The following is a 21,545-nucleotide window of genomic DNA, read 5'->3' as shown; positions in this document are numbered from 1 at the left end:
ATAGGTATGGGTAGCGCTGAGAGACCAACAGACCTCGTGGTACGAGCTGAGCGCTGAGGGACAGATGGTGCCCATACCCATGAATGAAGCAAAGGCCAAGCACCACGTGTAGGAGGCTTTCGGCGTGGCCCCGACTGCGTGCAGCCTCCTGAGAGAGGGACTGAAGGCCACAGTTAGAGCAGCCTTCAAGGCCAGGGAGCTGAAGGGCCGCCCCAAACAGGTAAACTTTATGGGTCAAAAGACAAAGGCCTTCTATAGTGAACTTAGGCAAACATGGCGCTGCGAGAAATGTGGACGCTGACATGACAGCAAGGAATGTCGGGAAGAGACAGTGACTTGCGCCAGATGCAAGAAGACTGAGTGATTTTGGTAGATGATAAATATAGTCAAGTCAACTCCTATAGGGAGATCCCGAGTCGGCGTCTACAGTTACTTTGGAGCTGGGAGACTACGGTCACTAAGTCAGTCCGAATCGGAGGATTTCGGCAGCCGGTTACGCCGCTATCAGGTTGCTAGGACCTGCCTGGTCATCTTATGAGTGTTTGACGAATACTCCGATTGATGTAAAATAGATAAAATGAAGTAAATACAAAAAAAGTCCCTCAAAATACGACATTTGGACTGTCTTTCAACGTCGTCTTTTGTCAAAGTTCTAACTGTTACACAGGTTTCACAAGGTGCAGCGCTAAAAAAGAAAGTGCACCTGTGTAACAAGCAAAGCACGAGGGTCCTGCCGAAAACCCCACAGATAGACATCACGTGACATGAACACCCAGATTAATTATATAACCCTGGCCAGCCACCACAAAGATCACGACATCACTTCGCATAAACAAACTTCCTGTTGCCAACAACGAACCTCACCAATTATCATCGCATGTCCTCATCAACTGACGAAAACCATCTCATGATATTCCATTGCAAAAACCACTGACCAACCCATGTTCACTCCTGACTTTCAATTTGTCTTTTGTTCCGTTTCCCTTCCTTTACTGCACTTATTTTATTTTATTTTTTTTTTCATCATGGAGTCCCACGAACCACCATCAGGAGCAGAAAATGGCTTGGCCCAACAACTACAAGAGGCACAAGAAGAGGTCAGAAAAGCCAAAGAAATGGTCGAGAAGGCTAATGAGAGGGCCGAGAAGTCCGATGAGAGGGCCGAAAAGGCCGAGAAAAGGGCCGAGAAGGCTGAGGAAATCGCCGAGAAGGAAAGACGCAAGACCCGGCCAAGCACACTGTCCTCCTACATCTATTACAACCACTCCATGGGCTTCCAGACGCTGAATGTGGAGACCAAAAACTATTCGACCGCTATAAATGCCACTTCTATCGCTAAGCGTTACTATCCTCGAAAGCTCCAGCTATGGCTCGAGTTTCCTAAATTTCATGAAGAAAAGTTTTCTGCCCTCAATAAACTATGCAAAGACGACCATATATTTGAATCATACACGCTTACTGCTGGTTGTCCATTCTATCTTAAAGGTGTGAATATTGGCAACGAGGGATCATGTTCCTTGTTTTGCCATATGGTCACTGAGCGTCCCGTTAAGCACATCTTTGACTATTACCTCCCACAAAGGCCGTGTGGTGTCAAGGGGATTCTTTTCAATAAAAGTCCCAGTCTTAAGCAGACATACATGGACCATATGCAGTCAACCCAATTCCAAGATGATATCACTTTATTTCCTGAAGGGCCTGACTTTGATCTGTCTTATGACGAACCATTGATTGATGGTGATGCTCCAAACATCTCACTCGACGAACTCGTCGATGATGAACAAGGTCCTTGTGTGTCCATGGCGGTCTTGCCTCTAAGGCCTGACCCTGAAAACACCGACAAAAACAGCCCAGCAACTGACCACAACGATTGTGACGACCCCCAAGTTCAGTCTGCTACCGGTGCCAAGTCGGGTCGTAAACGTGCTGCTTCGTCCCTTCATCCCATCGATAGTTCTCGTCCAGCAAAGATTCATGCTACCGGTCGCCGAATAAGACTGGATGCCATGTGCTTTGGCAAAGAACAACTGGATACCTCCAAAGGTCTTTTTGTGGTGAAGTACAAACCTCCACAAAAGATGGCTCCTGATATCCTCCGACGCATTCCTAACAAAGACAGGGGGACTGATGATTCCATCTTTGAGCGTTGCATAGAATCCAAGTTAGTCGAGCATTTCTCACGGGACGACCCAAGTCTCTTGGACCTTGACGGAAAAGATAAACGGCAGTTCCAGATTGCTCATGCATTTGTCGTCAAAGCTTTGGTACAGACCTTCCACTACATGATTGCCACTAGAATTCCCTATGCGACCTTGACAACCGGCGAGTGCACTGTTTTCCTGCATCACGACCTATCGGAGCCTGGGGTTTTGCAATACCATCTTGCCGTTCACCGGGATGATGTATTAGGAATTCCTTTCTATAAATCTGTTGACCCTCCACCCGATGACGTCATTGATGCAGCATATGAGAACGGAATAAAGAGGACTGCAATTGCACTGACATCGACACTACTAACGTTGGCTCTCGAGTACGACCCAAAAAACGACCCGAATTTCGACAAAACGCTCCATCTCCCCATCTGAGCTGACTCACCATCTAAGGATCAGAAATCCTTGCCTGACACCAGAGACGGTGACTCCGGGAAACAGCAGGATCAAGGCAATTCTTCGAGCCATGTTGAAGGACAAAGCGATCGGCAAACTTCAGATGCTACGACTCACGCAAGCTTGGTTCTCGTTTCAGAAATCCATACAGATGTCCCGCTTTTGCCGTATTGCACCCATGAATGTCTTCTTGGCCTGATGCGTGGAGGTTGGCTTGACGAACATTGTCCCAACTTTGACACCCACAAAGCCAAAAGCCAAGGTCCCTCCAACTTGTTCCAGCGACACCCGGTCACCCACGAAGAGCTTCGGTCTCTTGTCAAGTCGCAGCTAAACATCGTAAATCGCTCTGGATTCGAAGTCCTGCATGGAGAGAAGGGTTTCTTTGGCAGTCTTGTCAAGATCACTCTACAGCACTATGGTTATACGTTTGTTGCGAAGGCGACCATTTCCTACTGCATGCCGCTGCTCCGCCACGAAATCAAGGCCTGCCGTCGCTTAGAGTCTCTACAAGGAATAGCTGTGCCTGTATGCCTCGATCACGTGCACTTGGACTTGGGTATATATACAGGATGCATTGCTGAAGAGTTTTTGCTGCTCTCTTACGCTGGAAGACATGTCCGTGATCTCAATGATGTGAAGTCTGAAGTGGACTAATTGTGCCAAATGCTGCGCGATGCAGGCGTTGAAGACGGTGATGTTCGTGAGCCCAACGTTGTGCTTGATCCTGAATCGGGCACCTTGATGCTTATTGACTTTGACCGAGCCGAGTTTCATGCGCCTGCCGCATCTCTACTGCTATCCCCTACGGAACCTCTTATGCCTGCGGCCAAGAAGCAAAAAATAGACCAATATGTGACTCGATGGAAAGCAGGACGGGCACTGCAGCCAGGACCAGACCGTAAAATCTTTGGGTAGACTATATGGAGGGGCGCAGATGTAAGGTGAAGTATGCTATGTGGGCACCATGTATAGGGTGTGTGTATTTGTTAGCTCCAGGTGTTAGATGCATGGTATTTGCAGTCTTTGAAGTTGTCTATGTTGAAATAGTTGCATGATATTAATATTACAAAGCAGACATTGTCTATTTACTGGACTACCGTCAGACGTCTGCATAAGTCTAAGTTACAAGTCAATCCTACAGGAATTAAATGGTGGACCTCGGCTAGTCAGCGGCCCTCCACCTGCACGAGTCAACACAAATCATACAGAAAGCCCCTCCTCGGAGTGTAATGTCGGAGGGTCTCATACCTGCCCAGCACTGTCCTTTGCTTGATTCGGAAGTCTTTATTTACCTGTCTACTCGCGAGGTATTCTCGGCATACGGCAGGGGACTACAAGTAGTATCAGAAAATTACATACAGAAGCAGAACCCCCACGCACCAAGTGTATTGACTAAAGTGTTGTCCACCCCCCAGCCCAGAGGCTGTCCTGAGGCTTCAGCTATGCTAAGGATCCGTCATACCACTAGACCATGTCCCCTTGTGACGATGATATACATGGCTCATCCTGTACCCTAGCCCTAGGGCATCAGCCTCCCCCTACAACCCTCGGGGGGGGGGGGGGGGGGGGGTGCCTTTGGGAGGAGACGAGGTAGTCAGATCGGAAGGAGATGTCGAGGAGGGTTCCATGAGGAGGTTCTGGGGGTCCTTTTCCCGTCCACCAACTATAAAGGAGGGAAAACTTTCAACAAATGTAGCAACGGCCATGCCCGCAAGAGGACAAAACCACGTGTAGTCCGCCGGGGACAACCCCCCGTGCCGAGAGCCGGTGGCCTTTTAGACTAGACTACACGCGGTTTGTTGCAAACCAAAAATAACAGGCAACCAAACCTAGAACCCCGCAGGCTCGCCCTCGGGCCGCGCTGGACAGAGAGTCCTGCTGGCTTCCACGTCGGGTCCTGAAGTATTACAGGAGATGCTTAAAATCTACACGCACCTGCAATCGCTGACCGCCCGAGGGTTGTTCGGAAGATGACGTCATGCGGCTGCTCTTCGTTGACAAGTAAAATATGTCGATGTAAGTCTCTTGAAGAGGAAGGCGAATTTATCTCCAACTACTGTTAGAATGGTATCACCGCCGTATACCTGAGACTATGGGCCGCCATGTTGAAACCGGACTACCGACTCTCGAAACCCCCGAGGACGGACTCCTGGACGCCTGAACTTGTGAACCCATGCACAGGTTTCACGATCTAGACGACGTTTCGTGGGTAATGGGAAAGGTGTATAAAGAGCAGGTGCTCCCTCTCCGTTGTGATGGAAAGTCTAGGAAATATTAGATCATCCTCTTCGAGTTCAGTATCAATTCAATCAATTCTTCTTTCTTCTCTTCCATACGACTAAGTCTATTAACTACGTATATTGCTGTAAAAGTGTAGGCTTTACAGCTGGCCTAATACACTCCGGATTTTTAAATTTGAGGATAGTGACCCTCCCAGTCTCACTGACAAGTACCACAGTAGATGTATCGAAAAAAAAAACGGCCACGGAATTCAATGGGGATCCACAATATTGGAATGTTTTCCCACAAGATCCAGCATCTATCTGAACTGATGCCGAAATCGTTAGAGGGCCGAACAAGGAACTGGAAGGGTGTATGGCTGGTTGATGCCCCGCTGAAAACAGCCATAGCGCCGTGATCAGTGATAAGGAAGGCCCCCGAAGAGTCAAACTTGAGAGTTTTGGTGTTCTCCTTTAGCTCTTGAACGCAAGCGCTATCATCTTTTCGCCAGAGCCGCACCGTTTTATCATCTGAGGCCGAGGCCACGGGCTGGCCGTCAGGTGAAAAGGCCACTGAAACTACTCCGTTAGTGTGCCCTTCCAAGACCTGTTCACAATGGTCCCAGTCATCATTTGTTTGTGGCTTGGTCAATATCCACTTTGTAATCTTTTGTTCAAAGATCCGTCGAATCAGACTATTTTTCGGGCTGAATGCGAGGACCGACGAATAAATTTGAAGGGGTGTATCGCTGATTGAATCGTTTTTAATGTCGGCAGACCTTGTTCCCGGCAGGACGAGTTGACAAATGTCTTGATGCAAGTGTTTTTTTATGACACGCAGACAGTTTTGAGCCAAGCTCCTGTGGGTCTCTTTCTCGTCCACCCAAAAGGGGGTTTTCCCCTGCTTTTCCGGATCGACTAGAAAATCACGGAAAGACAGATGGAATAGCCTTATCGGCAGTTGATCTGAGGATGGTACGCCAAGTACTGAGTATAACAAATTGAGTTGGGTTTTGATTAGGTCTTTCGGGATGCCAAGAAGCTGCGCGAGTGCATTAGTTGAGAGCGGACTCGCAACTAAAACAATGGGACCAACAATCTGCCGAAATCTTTCGATTGCAGTCTTCTGTTCTCTACCTGACAGACCCTGAGAAAGACTATTCAAGGCAGGCAAGTAAGTTGCCTTTAACCGCGACACTTGACTCTCCGTATTCAGGCGCAATATTTCCTCAAGTTGTCTGCCTGGATCGGCGCATCTCTGATCGCCTAGGAACCGACAGGTTGTAGCCGCAAAGATAAACAATGGAGTGGCCATTCCCACGAGAGTCTGAATGTTGTCTTTTCCGGGCCAGTCAAGAGGTAGTTGGTTTTCGGCATCCGCAAAATTGTTGTAATCTGTCTTGATTCTATCAAGCTCGTGTTTGAAGAACGTGGAAATATCACGTTCAACAAAGCTTGGTGGTATCTCATGAAGGATCAAGTCCTGAAATGTTCCTTTGACAGCGCTGAAGCAAAGGCGGATGGGTAGTTCAGGTCGGCTGGTAATAACCCACTTCAGCTTGATTCTTGGGTTAGTAATATCTGCGCATGAGGAGAAAAGATTAATGATCAGCTTTATATCGTCATCATTGTCACACTCGTCGAGAGCATCAATGATAAAGACAAGGAAAGGCGTTTCAGGAGAATCAAGAGAAATGTTGGCCAGTGGTTCTTTGGTGAGCTTGTCAAACTGATCTCTTGGACCCTTTCTAACAATAGCTTTGTCGGCATCAACTTCTTTGCGAATGCTTTGTGCGAAGTCCGGGTACTTTTCGCTGAGCTGAGTGGCGAGCGTCGTGACGAATCTCGACAAGTTTCCGCGGTCGCCCTCGCCTCTTCTGAAAAAGAATCTTGCGCCAAGCTGGCCGTGTTTTGCAAAGTCCTGGCAAATGGTCCGAGAAATGGTAGATTTTCCTGTGCCAGCCATGCCATTCAGCCAAAACAGACTTGGAAGAAGGGTCACTGGCCCATGTTTTCATATCACCCAGAAGCTCCGCCCGGGTCCCTGGCAGGCAAATTGCATTATGTCTTTCGTCGTGGGAGTCAAATGATGCTTCATCTGCGGTAGTGAGGATACCAAGATGGATTTTGAGAGAAACATCCTGAAGAAGAGTACTAAACCAATGGGTTGTTAGAGTTGGCTTGGGGAAAATGTGAGGATTGCCTTACGTTTGGTGACTTGGAGAATGTGGGAGATGGTTTCGTTGTATCCATGAATATCCCTAATAAACCCCTTTACCTCCTCACACTGAAAAGGCCATTTCAATGCGCGAGTAAATGGTCTCCATTTTCTGGTAGGCTTGGGCTGAAGCTTTGAGACTACTTCCTTGAGCTTAGTATCGCTTTGTTGGAGAACAACAGTCAGACTCGTGGACTTTACAAGTTCTTGTCCCTCTGGCTTTTCTAACAAGACTCGAACTTGTGTGGCGACGTTTTCTAGACTAGCGACTTCTTCCTGTAGTTGCTTGATTTCAATAGCGGAGTTTTTGATGGCTTTACTGTATTCTAAGCAAAGTGAGCCAAGTTTGGTAGTCAACTCAACAATTGTGATGACAGAGGCAGCAGCACCAAGGGCCTTCATTCTGGAGATGGTAGGGAAGTAGGGGATATCGGTTTCTCGTTGATGGTGGCAATTGAAGGTTGAGAATGCGTTTCGTGGGAATGAAATGATGGAGGTGAGCTGTTGTCGAGAGTCAACTCTTCTTCGATTCTCTTTGGGGAAGAAATGAATGGTGAACTGAGGCGGGATTAGAGAGAGCTTTGGAGAATCAGGCTCATCCCACTGTATGCGGGCGAAATGCATACTGCCCAACAGCCACGCAATTGGGTTGACCTTGCATGCAACCTTGACAGAAAGCGAGGGACTTCAATTCATTGGTTCAAGTATTAGTCAAAGCAAGGGTTCGAATGAAGAGAAGACTGATGATGGAATTTTCAAGATCTCTAATAGTCGTGGAAGACTTTTCTTCTTGCCTTCCCCATTAGCCTCAAACAGAAGTTACACAACAAGTATCTGTATCACACGAGAAAATGCAACTGCCATTCAAGTCTAGTGACAGAAAACGACATTCCACCAAGAAAGAAAATTCTTGCGACGATTAGTTCCTCGACATCTACCCATTCGCCTTTGAAAAGAAGGAAATTATCTCTTGAGGCCCTAAGTAAGTAGGGCGGTACTTATGAGGTTGGTCTCTCACCCACCCTACGAGCCTTTGCCCAAGGTTTCGCGAGGACAGCAACACAGTCTCGATGCTGCTGCAATTTTGGGCTTTCCAATACGACAATGAGCCGCGAGGCCCAAGTCTGCTCCTCTCCCACTTTGGGGGACTTCCTTGTCGTTGATTTGTCCAATACCAACATATACGCACAAGGCTGGCGGTTGAAGGCTATCTATTGCCTTGTGCTTTGTACATAAATATATCTATGTATACAGAGAGCTGATGTCATCTCATGTAAAACCTGCGTCGAATATAGTGCGACGATCACTGCACTAACGCGAGCTTCAATCATGGCTTTTGGATACCAAAGGAATGCCTTTTCTGTCTTCACTATGTAGACTTGGACCTAGAAATCATCAATCTTCGTTCTCTTCTTTTCCGATACATTGAATCTCCCATGCTTCCATCTCTTTGAGCGTGTGACGTTCCAGAATCTACTTTCGTCAAAGGACAACGGCAAGTCCTCCTATTAAATACTGATAGCAAGCCGGCAGAAGATAGTACGTCTAAGAATAGTTACAAAAAGAAATCATGGTTACGTGTACATTCAACAACACAGTAAAAAAGGGTCAAGTTTGCAAGTTTTTTTTTGTCTTATTTCTTGTTAATTTTTGAATTCTTTTGGCTCATTTTTGGTGTTGGCAAGTCTAAACACAGTGCACTTCACTAAAACCACGCCGAATTTACTGGGTGGCAGCAGCACGGCGCTTGTCACGCTCCTCAGCAATGGTGAGCTTGACACCCTTGCCCTTGGGCAGGGAAACGAGGGGCTTCTCCTGGCCAATGACAAAGACGTTGCTCTCACGGGTGGTGAAGGTGTTGCCGATGGCGTCCTTGAGGTGGACGATGGCGAAGCCACCGTCGTGGCGCTCACGGTGGGTGATGACACCAACACGACCCATGTTGCGACCGCCGGTGATCATGGCCAGAGCACCAGTGTCGAATCTGACAAAGTCAATGATCTTGCCAGTCTCCAGGTCGATCTTGACGGTGTCGTTGACCTTGATGAGAGGGTCGGGGTAGCGGATGCTGCGGAGTATCACGGGTTAGCAGACTAAGCGGAGGAAGGGGGGTACATACAGCCGTCGAAGCGAAACAACAGTCTCCTCCAAGGTCAAATGTTCTCCTTAAGGGGTAGGGCGATGTGATGACACAAGAATCGACCAAAGCTTGATCCAACGACTGAATGATGGCTGATAGAACTCACGTTCTGGCATCGTGCGTAACCAAGTATGGGATTCCACCACGGCCGAGCTGGACGCGCTTGACCTTGCCGAGCTTGAAGGTAGCCTCCTCGTTCTGAATGCGGTGAACGGTGAAGCGGCCCTTGGTGTCGTAGATCAGGCGGAAGTTCTCGCCAGTCTTCTCGATGGAAATGACGTCCATGAAGCCAGTGGGGAAGGTCATGTCGGTGCGGACCTTGCCATCAACCTTGATCAGGCGCTGCATGAGAATGGCTCTGGTCTCACGAAAGTTGAGCGCATACTTGAGGCGGTTGCGCACGAAGACAATGAGAGGCAGGCAGTCACGCTGCTTGTGGGGACCGGGGCTGGGCCTATAGTGCGAGAAAAAGTCGTTGTTAGTAAATGTTGTTGATGGTGGTTGTGGTTGTGTTGGTGGCGATGGTGATGCCATCAAGATGGAGGCGGCGATATTTCATGTCAGTAGGAGAGCAACGTACTTGGGGGCGTAAACGCCGCTCAGCTTGTCCAGCAGCCAGTGAGAGGGAGCCGAAAGGCGCTTCTGATGCTTCTTAGGTCCACGGCCCATTTTGACGATTTGGTGATCAAACTAAACTTGTCGAATGGTTTGGTGATGGTCAAAGTTCAAGCAGCAGACTTCTGATGTTAGGAACTTTTACTCAATTGCCAAGTGGTAATTTTTTTTTCCCTTCTGGTGGGCGTTTGCACTAGTAAATGTGGGTCTCTGTCCTTATGAGCCCTAACGCCTCACGTCAACGCCTCAAAAGTAGACACGTGACCTTGAAAGCTGAAAAGAACAGGGGAGGGGAGGCGCAAATGGAATAATGTGGGTCGCCGGACATTCAACGTTTCATGGTTTCATGGTTTCATGAGCACTGTTGTGATATCAAGTCCCAGCCACAAAGTCAGCCACGGTTCAGCCACATCACGTGACTACATACACCACCTGCTCTCCCTAGACACACATGAACCCGTGCCCTGCAACGACGTTAACACTTACCAAGATATAGGTAAAAGTGACCTCAGACCTCTCAATACCCCTTTAAAGCAATAAAGAACAAGCTAAGACCCCTCGCCATGCTTCTGCCCGGAGTTGACGCCTCGTTGGGCGTCCTCACGCAGCGGATCCAAGCGGTGAGGTCGGTAGCCACACGCGTCGAAGACGCGTTGCGCACTTCGCGCCCCGACGCCGAGAACACGGCCGAAACTGAACTTTTCGAATCCTTCTCCGAAGAAGTGATTCGAATCCTGCACTCCAAAGCCATGGAGTACGTCGGGCAAGGCGAAACCGCTCTAGCCCCTACAAGCCAGGAAAGCGCCCCGGAATCCGGTCCCGCAGCCCCCGAGAAAGGACGGCCCGCCAAACCCACCAACGGACCCGCAAAGAAGAAACCGAGTGGCCCGCCTGAGAAATCGGCGCCTCCCGCTCAACCTCAACAGGAAGAAAACAAGAAGCGGTCTCCCGAGGGCGAACACCCCGCCGCTCCAAAACCGAAATCGACACCCTCCTATGCCGCGATCCTGGCGGTCCCCGACGACAACAACAGCAAGTCCCTCGACATCCGGGCCACGAAGACCAAGACTAAAGCCAAGGACAAACAAGCCGCTCCCGACACAAGCAAACACCGAATCTTCCTCCGCCTCCCCGCGGACTCCCCGCAAAGGCACGCCGGCGCCGCGGAAACCAAGAAATTTGTCGTCAGACACCTGGGCGTGAATGCTGAAGACCTGAAAACGGTCAAGCAGGTCAACACCGGCTTTGCTCTGTCCTTCGACTCACAGACAACCATGGCTGCTGCCCTTACTAAAATGGACAAAGCCTCCGCGGTCTTCAGTGGCTGCACAGTCGACACAGCCACCAAGTGGCACACTTACGTGATTAATCGCGTACCCAAGAACACACGCAACCTGGTCGGCCAGGTCAGTCTGGTAACCATCCAGCGCATCGAAGAGGAGATCGAGAGCCAGCTCGGTGTGTGCGCCACGCGCGTGGCCTGGTCAAAGCACAACCAGGACTCCTCCCCCACCTCCTCAATTGTCTTCTCGCTCGAGAAGCCCCTCCGAACCTCCCTGAAGCTCTTTGGCTCCAGCGCCCCGGCCATCAAGGCCAGACAACACGAACGCGTCCAGCAGTGCGACGCGTGCTTCGGCTTCCACCGCACTGACGGATGCCCCCGAAAGGAGCTCTGCCCCAGCTGCGGTCAGCGACAACACGTGGGCCCCTGCCCAAGGCCAGTCACATGCGTGAACTGCCACGGCCCCCATCCCTCCAAGGATTTGGACTGCCCGGTCCGACCGTATGTCAGGAACGGGATTGTGCGCCAGCTCCCCGCGGAAGCGATAAAGAAAATCCGCGCTGGCTTCGCCCAAAAGCCTACCCCGAAAGCCCCGGAGACCGGCACCAACGAGAAAAGCCCCTCTCCAACCGAGGAACCCCTCGCCCCAACGACACAGTCGGACGTCATGGAAGTATCTTCCGACTCCGATTCCGAAACCCACTCCTCCCCCGATTCGTCTACATGTTAGGAAACCCTATCAGGACGATCCGAGGACAGGAGACCACTGACTCCCACCCCCCTCACCTTCGTGTTTTTCAAGCGAACGTGGGCAGGGGCGGCCCGGCACACGACCTTGCTCTCCACTTAGCTGAGAAGAACAAGGCGGATGTCGTACTCCTCCAAGAACCATACACCTTCAAAGACAGGCATGGTGCTGTCCGTACCAAATGCCACCCTAATTGGGACACTTTCCTGCCTGTCGCTGACCCTGAAACCCGACCCAGGGCTATAACCTTCATCCGCAAAGAAAAAGGTCTACACCCGATTCAGCTATGCCCGACACGCACCGGCGACTGTGTATGGCTGCAACTGGAAAGGAGCGGAAGAGAAATCCAAATTGTTAATGTATATCGCCACCAAGAGACCCTGGCCGCTGACTTGATCAGATGGCTGGACCCGATCTTTGGGAAATGCCTGATAGCAGGAGACTTCAATCTCCACCACCCCTACTGGGAACCCGGAGTGCCAATTTCGAACGGAGCGAGCGTCTTTGCCGACTGGATCGACGAGGTGGGTCTCTCTCTAACCAGCCCTCCCGGCGTCCCGACACATGCCAGAGGGCACACCCTAGACCTATGTCTCTCCAACATCCCAGATGTTGAGTCCGAAATAGCTAGCACTCTTGACACTACTTCCGATCACTCCACGATCTGGACAAGGATCCCTTTTGGCAAGCCTATCCCACCCGAACCTCTACCCGGTTATACATTAGCCGCCGAGAAGATACCTGAGCTCAGACGTACATTCAGATCGCTCCCTCTACCCCACCTCCCTCACCCCGACTCCCCTCCCACCACGACGTTACTAGACGAGGCCGTAGAGTGCCTGAACCGGTCCATTGAAGCCGCCTTGGCCGCCACTATGGAGAGACGAAAGAGAGCCTCCCGCAGAGGCACCCCCTGGTGGAACGAAGACTGCAAGGATGCCGAGCGAGCTTACAAGGACGCCATCCAAACAACGACCTTTGACATCGACAATCTGATCAAAGCAAAAAAGAACCTACGCAACGCTGTACGCCGCGCTAAGAGATCGTTGAACAAAGAGAGAATCGCAGACGCCTCTACCCCCGACAGCCTGTGGAAAATAGCTAGATGGCGCAAGCCCAACAACCTCTCTGGAAGTCCCCCTTTGCAGGACGGCGACAGAACCGTGGTGACCCCCTTGGAGAAGATGGATCTGCTGGCGAGTCGACTCCTCGATCGAGGTGACCTGACGAGGGACCTAAACCCAGGAGGCTATCACACGGCCCCTGCCCGCAGGATCGACATGGATACCGAATTCAGTCAAGCAGAAGTCCGCCGAGCAGTGATAGGAGCGAAAAACTCAACTCCCGGCCGTGACGGCATATCAGTGGCCATCCTAAAAGCCCTTTGGGGCGAACTCGAGGCCTTCGTGACATCCTTATTCTCCCTGTGCTTCAGATGGGGGCATCACCCTGCTCACTTCAAACACGCCGAAATTGTGGTCATCCCCAAGCCAGACAAAGACCCTTCTCTCCCTGGCTCATGGCGTCCCATCGCCCTACTACCATGCCTCGGCAAAGGCCTCGAGAGGCTCATCGCCAGGAAGATTACGTTCCTAGCCCTCGAAAACTCAATCCTCCACCCGCAACAATTTGGCGCCTTGCCGAAAAGAAGCGCATCTGACCTGGTGGCCTGCGTCATCCATGACATCGAAAGAAATTGGGCGGAGAGCAAGGTGAGTACCTTATTGACCATGGACGTTAAAGGTGCTTTCGACGCAGTCCTCCCCGGTCGGCTCCAATGTCGGCTCCGCGAACAAGGCTGGCCCTCATACTTGACAAGCTGGGTGGGTTCCTTTATCTCCGACAGAAAATGCCGGCTACGGATGGGCTCGATCCGATCGACAGGGAAAAACATATCGTGCGGTGTTCCACAAGGCTCTCCGGTATCCCCCATTCTGTTCATGCTGTTCCTTCAGCCTCTGATCAGCACCAAACACCGATTCAGCTACGCAGACGACGTGGCTATTCTCGCCAGCGGCCGGTCGCCCCTGGAGTCTGTAGCCTCGGCTCAGTCTGCTGCTGAGAAAATGCGAAAATGGGCTCATGAGAACGGAGTAGAGTTCGCACCAAACAAGACTGAGGTGCTCCACTTCACACGATCCCGCCTCCACCCCCACCCTCCGGTAACTATTGGTGGAACCACAACTGCCCCGAAGAGCTCTATGAGATGGCTCGGCTTCTGGCTCGACTCTAAGCTGTCGTTCAACAAGCACGTAGAGACATGGTCCACCAAGGGGCGCAAAGCAGCCAACTTTCTGAGATCCATCTCGAACACGCAGAGCGGAGTCCCTCCTGCCATGGCCCGACTTGCGGTCATTGCTTGCGTGATCCCTACCGCAATGTATGGCGCAGAAACGTACTGGCCAGGCCTCCACCGGACGAGCTCCAGAGGCAATCAGGTCTCCACTCGGGCTAAACACCTCGCAAACAGAATAGAGGGCACGCTCCGGGTCGCGATGAGAGCGGTGCTGCCAGTATGGAAGACTACGCCCTCCTCAGCCCTTCATCGCGAGGCCGCAATCGCCCCCGCCTTACTCCTCCTGGAGAACAAACGACAAAGGTTAGCCGCTAGGTGGACAAGCCTGGACCCTGCTCACCCGCTGGTATCTCGAGCCAACGCCAGCCCTGAAACTAGACTCGGCCGAACTCTTTCCCTGATCGAGCACAAACCGCCAAGACCCAAACTGATGCCCCCGCCCAAGACGGCACAACCGACCAAAAAGACCAAGGAAGGCTACGACTTCTCCCCGCTCCGGAAAGCCGCCGACACCCGTGACATCTTGGTGTACTCAGATGGCTCCAAGCTTGAGGATGGCCGCACTGGCTGGGGATTTGTCATCTTCCAAGGTGGCCATCTGCTCGGAAGCGGTCGCGGCTCCCTTGGGACGAACCACGAGGTCTATGACGCTGAGATAGCCGGTGCACTGTTCGGCTTGAGGATGGCCCTCCAGACCCCATGCACCTACTTAGCCGACAACATCCTAGTAGTCCTAGACAACCAGGCCGCTCATGACTGCCTCCTCCCCGGGGCCACACCGACAGACACCAGCCAAGACCGCATCCTTGAGTTCCACTCACTTGCTGGCACTTGGCCCAACCGACACCGCTACCCTCGAGTGCAAGTGGGGCAAGTCCTCCCGTTCTGGGTCCCTGGACACAAGGGCATTCCCGGCAACGAAATGGCTGACACTCTGGCAAAGGAAGGCGCGTCTCTGACTCCACCACCCAACCTCACCCCCTCTATCGCCCACGTTCACCGTGTGGCACGCGAAAGGCTACGCGTTGCGTATGCAGAATGGTGGGCTACCTCAGCCCCCACGTCATACAAGGACCTCGGGCTCACGGCGACACTGAAGGCCCCCTTCGAGCTGACAATCCCTAGAAAGACTCTTGGTTGGCTACTCGCTGCTCGTTCCCACCACGGGGACTTCGAAGAATACCACGAGCGCATGAACCACGCCAACTTTAAAGCCACATGCTCATGCGGGAAACGAAAAGATCCCCTCCACCTCTTCTTCTGTTGGAAAGGCAAACGTCTGTCGAAGGTCTTCACCAGGAGGCCCATACACATGACAATCGACGACACCCTGACCACGAAACAAGGTGCACGCGACTTCCGCAGGTTTGTTGAAGAAACAAAATTCTTCGTAGATATATGCCCGTAGCCTGTAGCTTGTAGCCATGTTTTGGTGGACGGTAGGAGAGAAAGCTCAGCCAGGATAGCGCTGCTTGAGTCCCCTCCCGCTCCCCAGTTCCGACCGGTTTTTCCCCTTCTTCCGGGGTTCTTGTACCACATAACTTTTCCTTTGTTTTCCGGACCTTCACCTTGGAGGGATTTTCGAGGACCCTAGGGTGCCTCGACGTCTAACGATCCAATAGGGTCGGGTCCACGTGACCCACAGACAGACGTAAAACGCAATAATAATAATAATAATAATAATAATAATAAGAACCCGTGCCCTGCTACATAGAACTCTCCCTTGGATATACTTAATTTCCATGCAAAATCCCAACAAGCACTGACAAGCTGACTCAGCAGGCTGAATTGGCAATTGTAACAAGGTAGTTAGTCGGTTAACAATTTGCCGATCCATACAAGAAATTGGGATCGTTACTCTGCCGCATCCACGCAGCGCAGAGTGAATAAGGCCCGGAGTACTTCTCGCAAGACTAGGCTTATGATCGGGGGAATCCCACGTTATCCCCAAATCTCCATCTCTCTTTGCAGACACAAGCACACGTGAATCTCGGGATGGGCTAACTAACTATTGGATCTAGCCAGCGCATGGGCAAATTTTCCTCCATGAGACGGCTGTGAAGAGGAGAAAAGAGAAGCGGCGTATGGGCAGGTATCAGCATGCATGCTGCAAATTTGGTCATTGCTGGGTCGTCTTGAGAAGATGCCAAGGGGGGAGACGAACAGCTACGGGGCCGATCTCCGAGTCCAAGTGCCGGGGCAGCCAGCGCCTGGAACACCACAACACCGCTCAGGCGAACGCTTGGCATCAAACGGCCGGGGGGGGGAGGTTGGATGCAACAATCAAGCCAACACAGAGGGGGAATACCGCCGAAACAGACCGGGGGCGGAGGAGAACTGGTTGTGCGTGCTTCTATTTGCACGCTGCAACGTGCAGTCTCCCCAAACATCACACATCACAACTGGTGTGCTGGTCTGACTAGAAGCCCCACGACAATCAATTCAGCAGAGCCTCAACGGTAGGTCGCCACCACAGGTGCATGATGGGCGGTCGGCCAGCCCCGACCAACGTTTAGTCAGTGCACCCGCAAGCCACGCCAACGTGGGGTACAGGGCCTGGATTTTTGTTTGGTTACTAATGGCTGTGTTAGATAAGAGCTGATGACCAAAGAAAATAACACAAACACACAGCCATCACAAAACGGGTCGGACGGAACAAGCAGAAGGAGAGAGCCTGGCAGATGGGATGGAGACGGACACCGAGACGGACACCGAGACGGACATCGGGCATTGCCGGTGTATTACAAACACAAAGGGTTCATTGGTAGTTAATAGTTGTTGAGATAATAACTAGTGATGGTAACACGACTAGTGTCGGCTTTAAGCATTATGCACCACCGGAGTTAAAGAAAGTAAGCAAATGTAAATGGGTAACTAACTGACTAGGTAAATCATGAGTGATGGCGTGGACAAATAAAAGCTCACACGATGGAATTCTATGTATGTAACTATATGTTGATATGCAAGGAGGCATGGGGGTATATGTATGAACAAGATGCTAGAGATGCGTATGGATGGATGATGCAGATGGCGATGTAGGAAAAGGAAAACAGCAGAGAAGATGCATGGCTGGGGTGGGACGTAAGATGCCCGTCCGTGAGCAAGGGGGCGAGAAGGCGAGAGAAGACGAGGGGGGAGTGGCCTGGCGGTCAGTCGGCTTGCAGCAGGTGAAGGACATTGTAGGCAGGGGTGCTGTCGTCGCCGGCGTCGCTTGTGTGGGCGCTGACGTTACCGGTGTCGGGTGTTTCACTTCGCGCATATTCGGCAGTATGGGCGTCGGAGTTATTAGCCGCAGCCACCGCAAGCTGGCGAAGGGTTTCTTCGACCAGGTCAATGGTGCGTGGCTCGAGGCCGTCGGGCTGGAAGCCCTCGACGCCACGCTTGCTTAGTTTGGCGTTTAGGGCCTTGAAGACGTCGGGGAAGCGGTTGCGCACGCGGTCGCGTAGGTCGGTAGGGTGGCGCTCCTGAATGCAGGTGTAGGCGGTGTCGTTGCGGATTTTGGACCACTGTGGGCCGTATTGGATCAGGCCGCGGAGGATGCACGTGTCCTCTTCAGCGGTGAAGCGGCGGCGCTCTCGGCGGGGAGCGACCTTGAAGGGGCCGGTGATGCCGAGTTTCTGGATGTCTTCCATGGTGCGGCGGTGGCTGCGTTTCCGCTGGGGCCGGTGGCTCAGGGCCTTCAAGTCGGGCGAGGAGGTGGGTGCACTTGTTGAAGCTGCAGGGTAGGCGTTGAGGATGTTGCTTGGGAACGTGTCCTTCATCTGTGGTGACGATCTGGGAGTGTTGTCATGCACCGACGAGTAGCCCACATCGTCCTGGGCCGAGGGGTTGAGGATATTGCTGGGAAAGGTGCTGACAGCGGCGCGCTTGCTGCTAGAAGGTACAGCGGCTGCAGAGGGCGATGGTGCGGCCGTGGTGTCTGGAGTAGTGCGGGAGTTGACGCGGCGCAGGAGCTCTGGCGGAGCACAAGTGCGGAAGCGGTCCTTGAGATCGGCTGCCGAGCGGTCGTTGAACACAAAGGCAGGGTCTTTGGCAATGGTTGTCCAGGCGCCAATGCCATGCTTCTCGGTGGCAAGGATGAGCTTCTCGGTCTCCGCGTCGGTCCACTTGCGGCGGCTCTTTTTAGAGCGGCGCTGGAGGTTGGACGGAGATGTTGAGCGGCGCATGGCCGAGCCGGCAGCGGCAGCCACTTCGTCGGAGATGGAGACGTGGTCGGCAGGGCCCAGCGGTTCCGGCACGGCCGACGCGAGGCTGGGCAGCTCGGGCAGATGGGTCAGGGCCTCCGTGTGGATCTTGGGCAGCTGCTGCGACGGCGACGGGCCGGGAGCGCGGGCTGGGGCGGCGCGCGGCTTCCCGGCGGCCAGCAAGCCATCTTCAAACGGCGGGAGCACGGGCGGCAGCTCACACGGCACAGAGCCGGCACGGTAGGTATCCCGGGGGTCAATGAAGTTCTCCTCGTAGACCTGCTGGATGCTCGGCAGCGTGTGGCTCGGGAGGGCGTCATTTTGGCGGGGCGGCTGCTCGTTCCAGTACGAAAAGCCGTACTCGGGGTCAGATTGGTAGGGATTAGTGGCTAAGCTGGACGAGGGATGCGGCAGCGGGAAGTTGGGCAGGACGGAGTTGGTTGGCCTCACGGCGGCGGATGCAGCGGCATCAGGCGGTGGATTAGAGGTAGCAGGGCGTTTTTGTGAGTCCATTGGAGAGTGATGTTGCGGCTGTGTGGATGGTCCCGGCGAGATTTGGATTCACATGGAGGGTAAGCCCTGGTTTAGTATGGGCGTGAGCTTGAGGTGAGATGGGAGGGGAGAGGAGGGGGGGAGGTTGTATATAGATAGGCTGTGGCTTTGGGCTGTGGGACTCGGATCTCGGGGTCGAAAGCCAAACAGCCAGACAAACAAGTAACAAGGCCGAGACCAAGGCAGAACACACAGGAGAAGAAGAAGAAGAAGACCCTGGAGCGTGCCGACTTGTCGGGCAGAAAATAGAAGAGACGAATGAAGGCAGAATAAGAACTAATCAAATTAGTTAGTTGACTAGTTGGGGCAAAGGTACAAAATACAAAAAAAAGAAAAACGAAGAAAAAAAACCCAGACCAGAGCCAAGCAAGTAGCAAATAGCCAGCCGGGCCACGTCTGGGGAAAGCTTGCTCTTGTAATGCCGTCGTTCCAGTTATGCTTGAGTTGTACGGGGAATCAGCAGGCCAAATCGCAATTAAAAGCCGCCGGTTGACGCCGTGAAATACGGTAAATACGATGTGGAACGCCCGTGACCCAGCGGCTTGCCGTGGCCCAAAATAACCGACTCGGCCGTCACGTGATGGGACGGGGGCCTAGTACCCGCTACCTGCAGCGGCAGCACGGAGAGCGGGCGAATAGATGTATCGTCTACTTTGCTTTTTGACTCGCCTTCCCCACTGCCGGCACCTTGTGCAACCGAAGCCGAACGACCACGCAGTCAGGAGCCAGGAGCCGATGAATCTATGTATACACCTGGACAGCACAAGGGGAGTTCGCAGCTAGGCTGGGAAAAGAAAGGATTCTGACCAGGGCTTGGTCTTCTGGCCCTGGCTCTCCGTACGTGCGTGGGTAGGTGGGTGTGTGTGTGTTGTGCTTGTGAAATTCCCTGCCCAAAGCACCGCATAAATAACCGTGTGTCATTCTGGTCGGTCACCTGTGCCTGTTGGGTGTTTGTTGATGGGATGGGGCCTGCCATCAACCACCAGTCTAATAGCCGCGAAATAGCTTAGCCGCGATGGCTTAGTCAGTCGGCCTAATAAGTGTCACCGCCAAAAGGCAAAAAGATAAAAAAGAAATGAGAAAAGCCCGCCAAACAAGGCCTAGTAAAAAACTCATCAGCTTGGGTACAATTTTCTCCACGTGTCCGTGGCATTGGGCCATGGTCTTCCTGCGCGCTCATTTCGTGTTGATACCGTGTTGCCGTGTTGCCGTGTTGTCGCTTTCTTCGTCTTCGCGGATTCCTCTCGTTCCCTTTTTACCCTCATTCTTTTTTAAACAAAAATGGCCATCTTGTGCATCATTCCCATGACAATGGTGAGAAAAAAAAAGTCTTGGCCTGCGGATCACAGAGACCTGATGTAAGAAAAAATGCGTTGGTGCGTCTGTACCCTTGTACCCTGTACTTCTATACATCCCTGTGCCCTAATTCCCTTGTATTCTTGTACCTCTGTACCTCTAAAGTGTGGCTGAGACCCCCCCACCACTCCGCCTGTCAGAAAAAATGGACCCACAACTGCAATTCTACACCAGTCACAGAAGTTGGCCCAAAATGCATGGATCGACGAACCTTTGTCCTGATCTGGTCAGCAAGCCACGCGTGCCACTTGTGCGCCTGTGCTGCATCATCTAGCCTCTGCGCGTTCTAATCTGCATGTCGAGGGAGCTCCGCCTCCAGGCGGACGCAGTCTGCCGCGGAAAGTGGGTGGAGCCGCCGCAGTCAAGCGCCTATTGATTCAACACCCAGGCGCGGGGCCTGTGCCCGCCCCACCCCCGCCCTCGGGAGAGACCGTGCTTTCTCTCTCTCTGTCTCTCTTCTTCTTCGTCTCGTCTTCCCCTTCTTCGTCTTGTCTTCCCGATCTCTTTGCTCAAGCACGCGGGCCTGGCAGCAGACGGCCACCCGAGATGAATCCGAGCGAAGCCGAAGAGACTCGGGGAAGTCGATTTACGCTTAAACGACAGCTCCGGGACAAGTGCCGGCTGGCCAGGTCGCCAGGCGTCAGCTGGGCAAAACATCAGTTGCCAGAGGACTTCCTGCCCATAGCCCAGCCTTCTTTTGCGCAGGAGCCATGGCCCCTGGAGACCCAGTATTGGCCTGCCACATATACCACTACCACACACGCCAGCTCACGTCACCGGGAACCGTGAAATAAACAGGGCACAAGGACACAGCTACGCTCCAAGGCACTCGGAGATGCAGGACGCGAGACATGTCGTAAGTTACTACGACTCAGACTTGGCATATGTCTTGCGTGGCTCTGCGGCTCTGATGACTTTGTTTGAGTCTTGTCCCCCTCAACCCGACAAAATGCAGACTACACAAAAATAACAGAGAGAGACCGGCTGTGACCCGGTCTATATTCACGCATGTCCCCATTATTTCACGCACGGTCTACACATTGGCTTTTCCAGCCTTGACGCCCCAAAATTCCAGGATCTGAATAGGGTTTTAAATCCTTGGGTTTAGCCCTTGTCTCCATGAAAAGATCGAAACAGAAATTCCTCCGTTTTTTCTTTTCGCAAACTAGTGAACTGTCGCCTTAACCCAACCAGCAATTCTATTTTGAAAGCCCCCGAGCTACTCCGGTTCTTTGATGACCTATATCCCGAACATCGAAAACCCTCCATCAGAGAACAGGAGACTAATGCCTGTGGTTGCATGTATGTACATACTATCCACGTCTG

General features: G+C 52.4%; 5 protein-coding genes across 5 annotated transcripts; 2 read left to right on the top strand and 3 right to left on the bottom strand.

The window, feature by feature from the left end:
* Positions 1-1,025: 1,025 nt before the first annotated feature.
* Positions 1,026-2,585, top strand: BROUX77_004996 (uncharacterized protein; the record flags this gene model as incomplete). The annotated part of the gene is made up of 1 exon (XM_073749819.1): positions 1,026-2,585. One exon carries the CDS (start codon positions 1,026-1,028, stop codon positions 2,583-2,585), a length of 1,560 nt encoding a protein of 519 aa, XP_073605453.1.
* A 4,413-nt stretch (positions 2,586-6,998) lies between these two features.
* BROUX77_004995 (uncharacterized protein) lies at positions 6,999-7,448 on the bottom strand (the record flags this gene model as incomplete). The annotated part of the gene is made up of 1 exon (XM_073749818.1): positions 6,999-7,448. One exon carries the CDS (start codon positions 7,446-7,448, stop codon positions 6,999-7,001), a length of 450 nt encoding a protein of 149 aa, XP_073605452.1.
* Positions 7,449-8,768: 1,320 nt separating this feature from the next.
* Positions 8,769-9,855, bottom strand: BROUX77_004994 (uncharacterized protein; the record flags this gene model as incomplete). The annotated part of the gene is made up of 3 exons (XM_073749817.1): positions 8,769-9,114; positions 9,293-9,640; positions 9,767-9,855. 3 exons carry the CDS (start codon positions 9,853-9,855, stop codon positions 8,769-8,771), a joined length of 783 nt encoding a protein of 260 aa, XP_073605451.1.
* Positions 9,856-10,364: 509 nt separating this feature from the next.
* Positions 10,365-15,535, top strand: BROUX77_004993 (uncharacterized protein; the record flags this gene model as incomplete). Its single annotated transcript, XM_073749816.1, has 2 exons — positions 10,365-11,808; positions 11,886-15,535. 2 exons carry the CDS (start codon positions 10,365-10,367, stop codon positions 15,533-15,535), a joined length of 5,094 nt encoding a protein of 1,697 aa, XP_073605450.1.
* Positions 15,536-17,276: 1,741 nt separating this feature from the next.
* Positions 17,277-18,824, bottom strand: BROUX77_004992 (uncharacterized protein; the record flags this gene model as incomplete). The annotated part of the gene is made up of 1 exon (XM_073749815.1): positions 17,277-18,824. One exon carries the CDS (start codon positions 18,822-18,824, stop codon positions 17,277-17,279), a length of 1,548 nt encoding a protein of 515 aa, XP_073605449.1.
* Positions 18,825-21,545: the final 2,721 nt, after the last annotated feature.

The sequence above is a fragment of the Berkeleyomyces rouxiae genome (assembly GCF_048999995.1).
Source record: "Berkeleyomyces rouxiae strain 22BRR77 chromosome Unknown BrBRR77_ptg000004l, whole genome shotgun sequence".
In the NCBI taxonomy this organism is placed as follows: domain Eukaryota; kingdom Fungi; phylum Ascomycota; class Sordariomycetes; order Microascales; family Ceratocystidaceae; genus Berkeleyomyces; species Berkeleyomyces rouxiae.
This window is presented reverse-complemented; position numbering and strand designations above follow the sequence as displayed.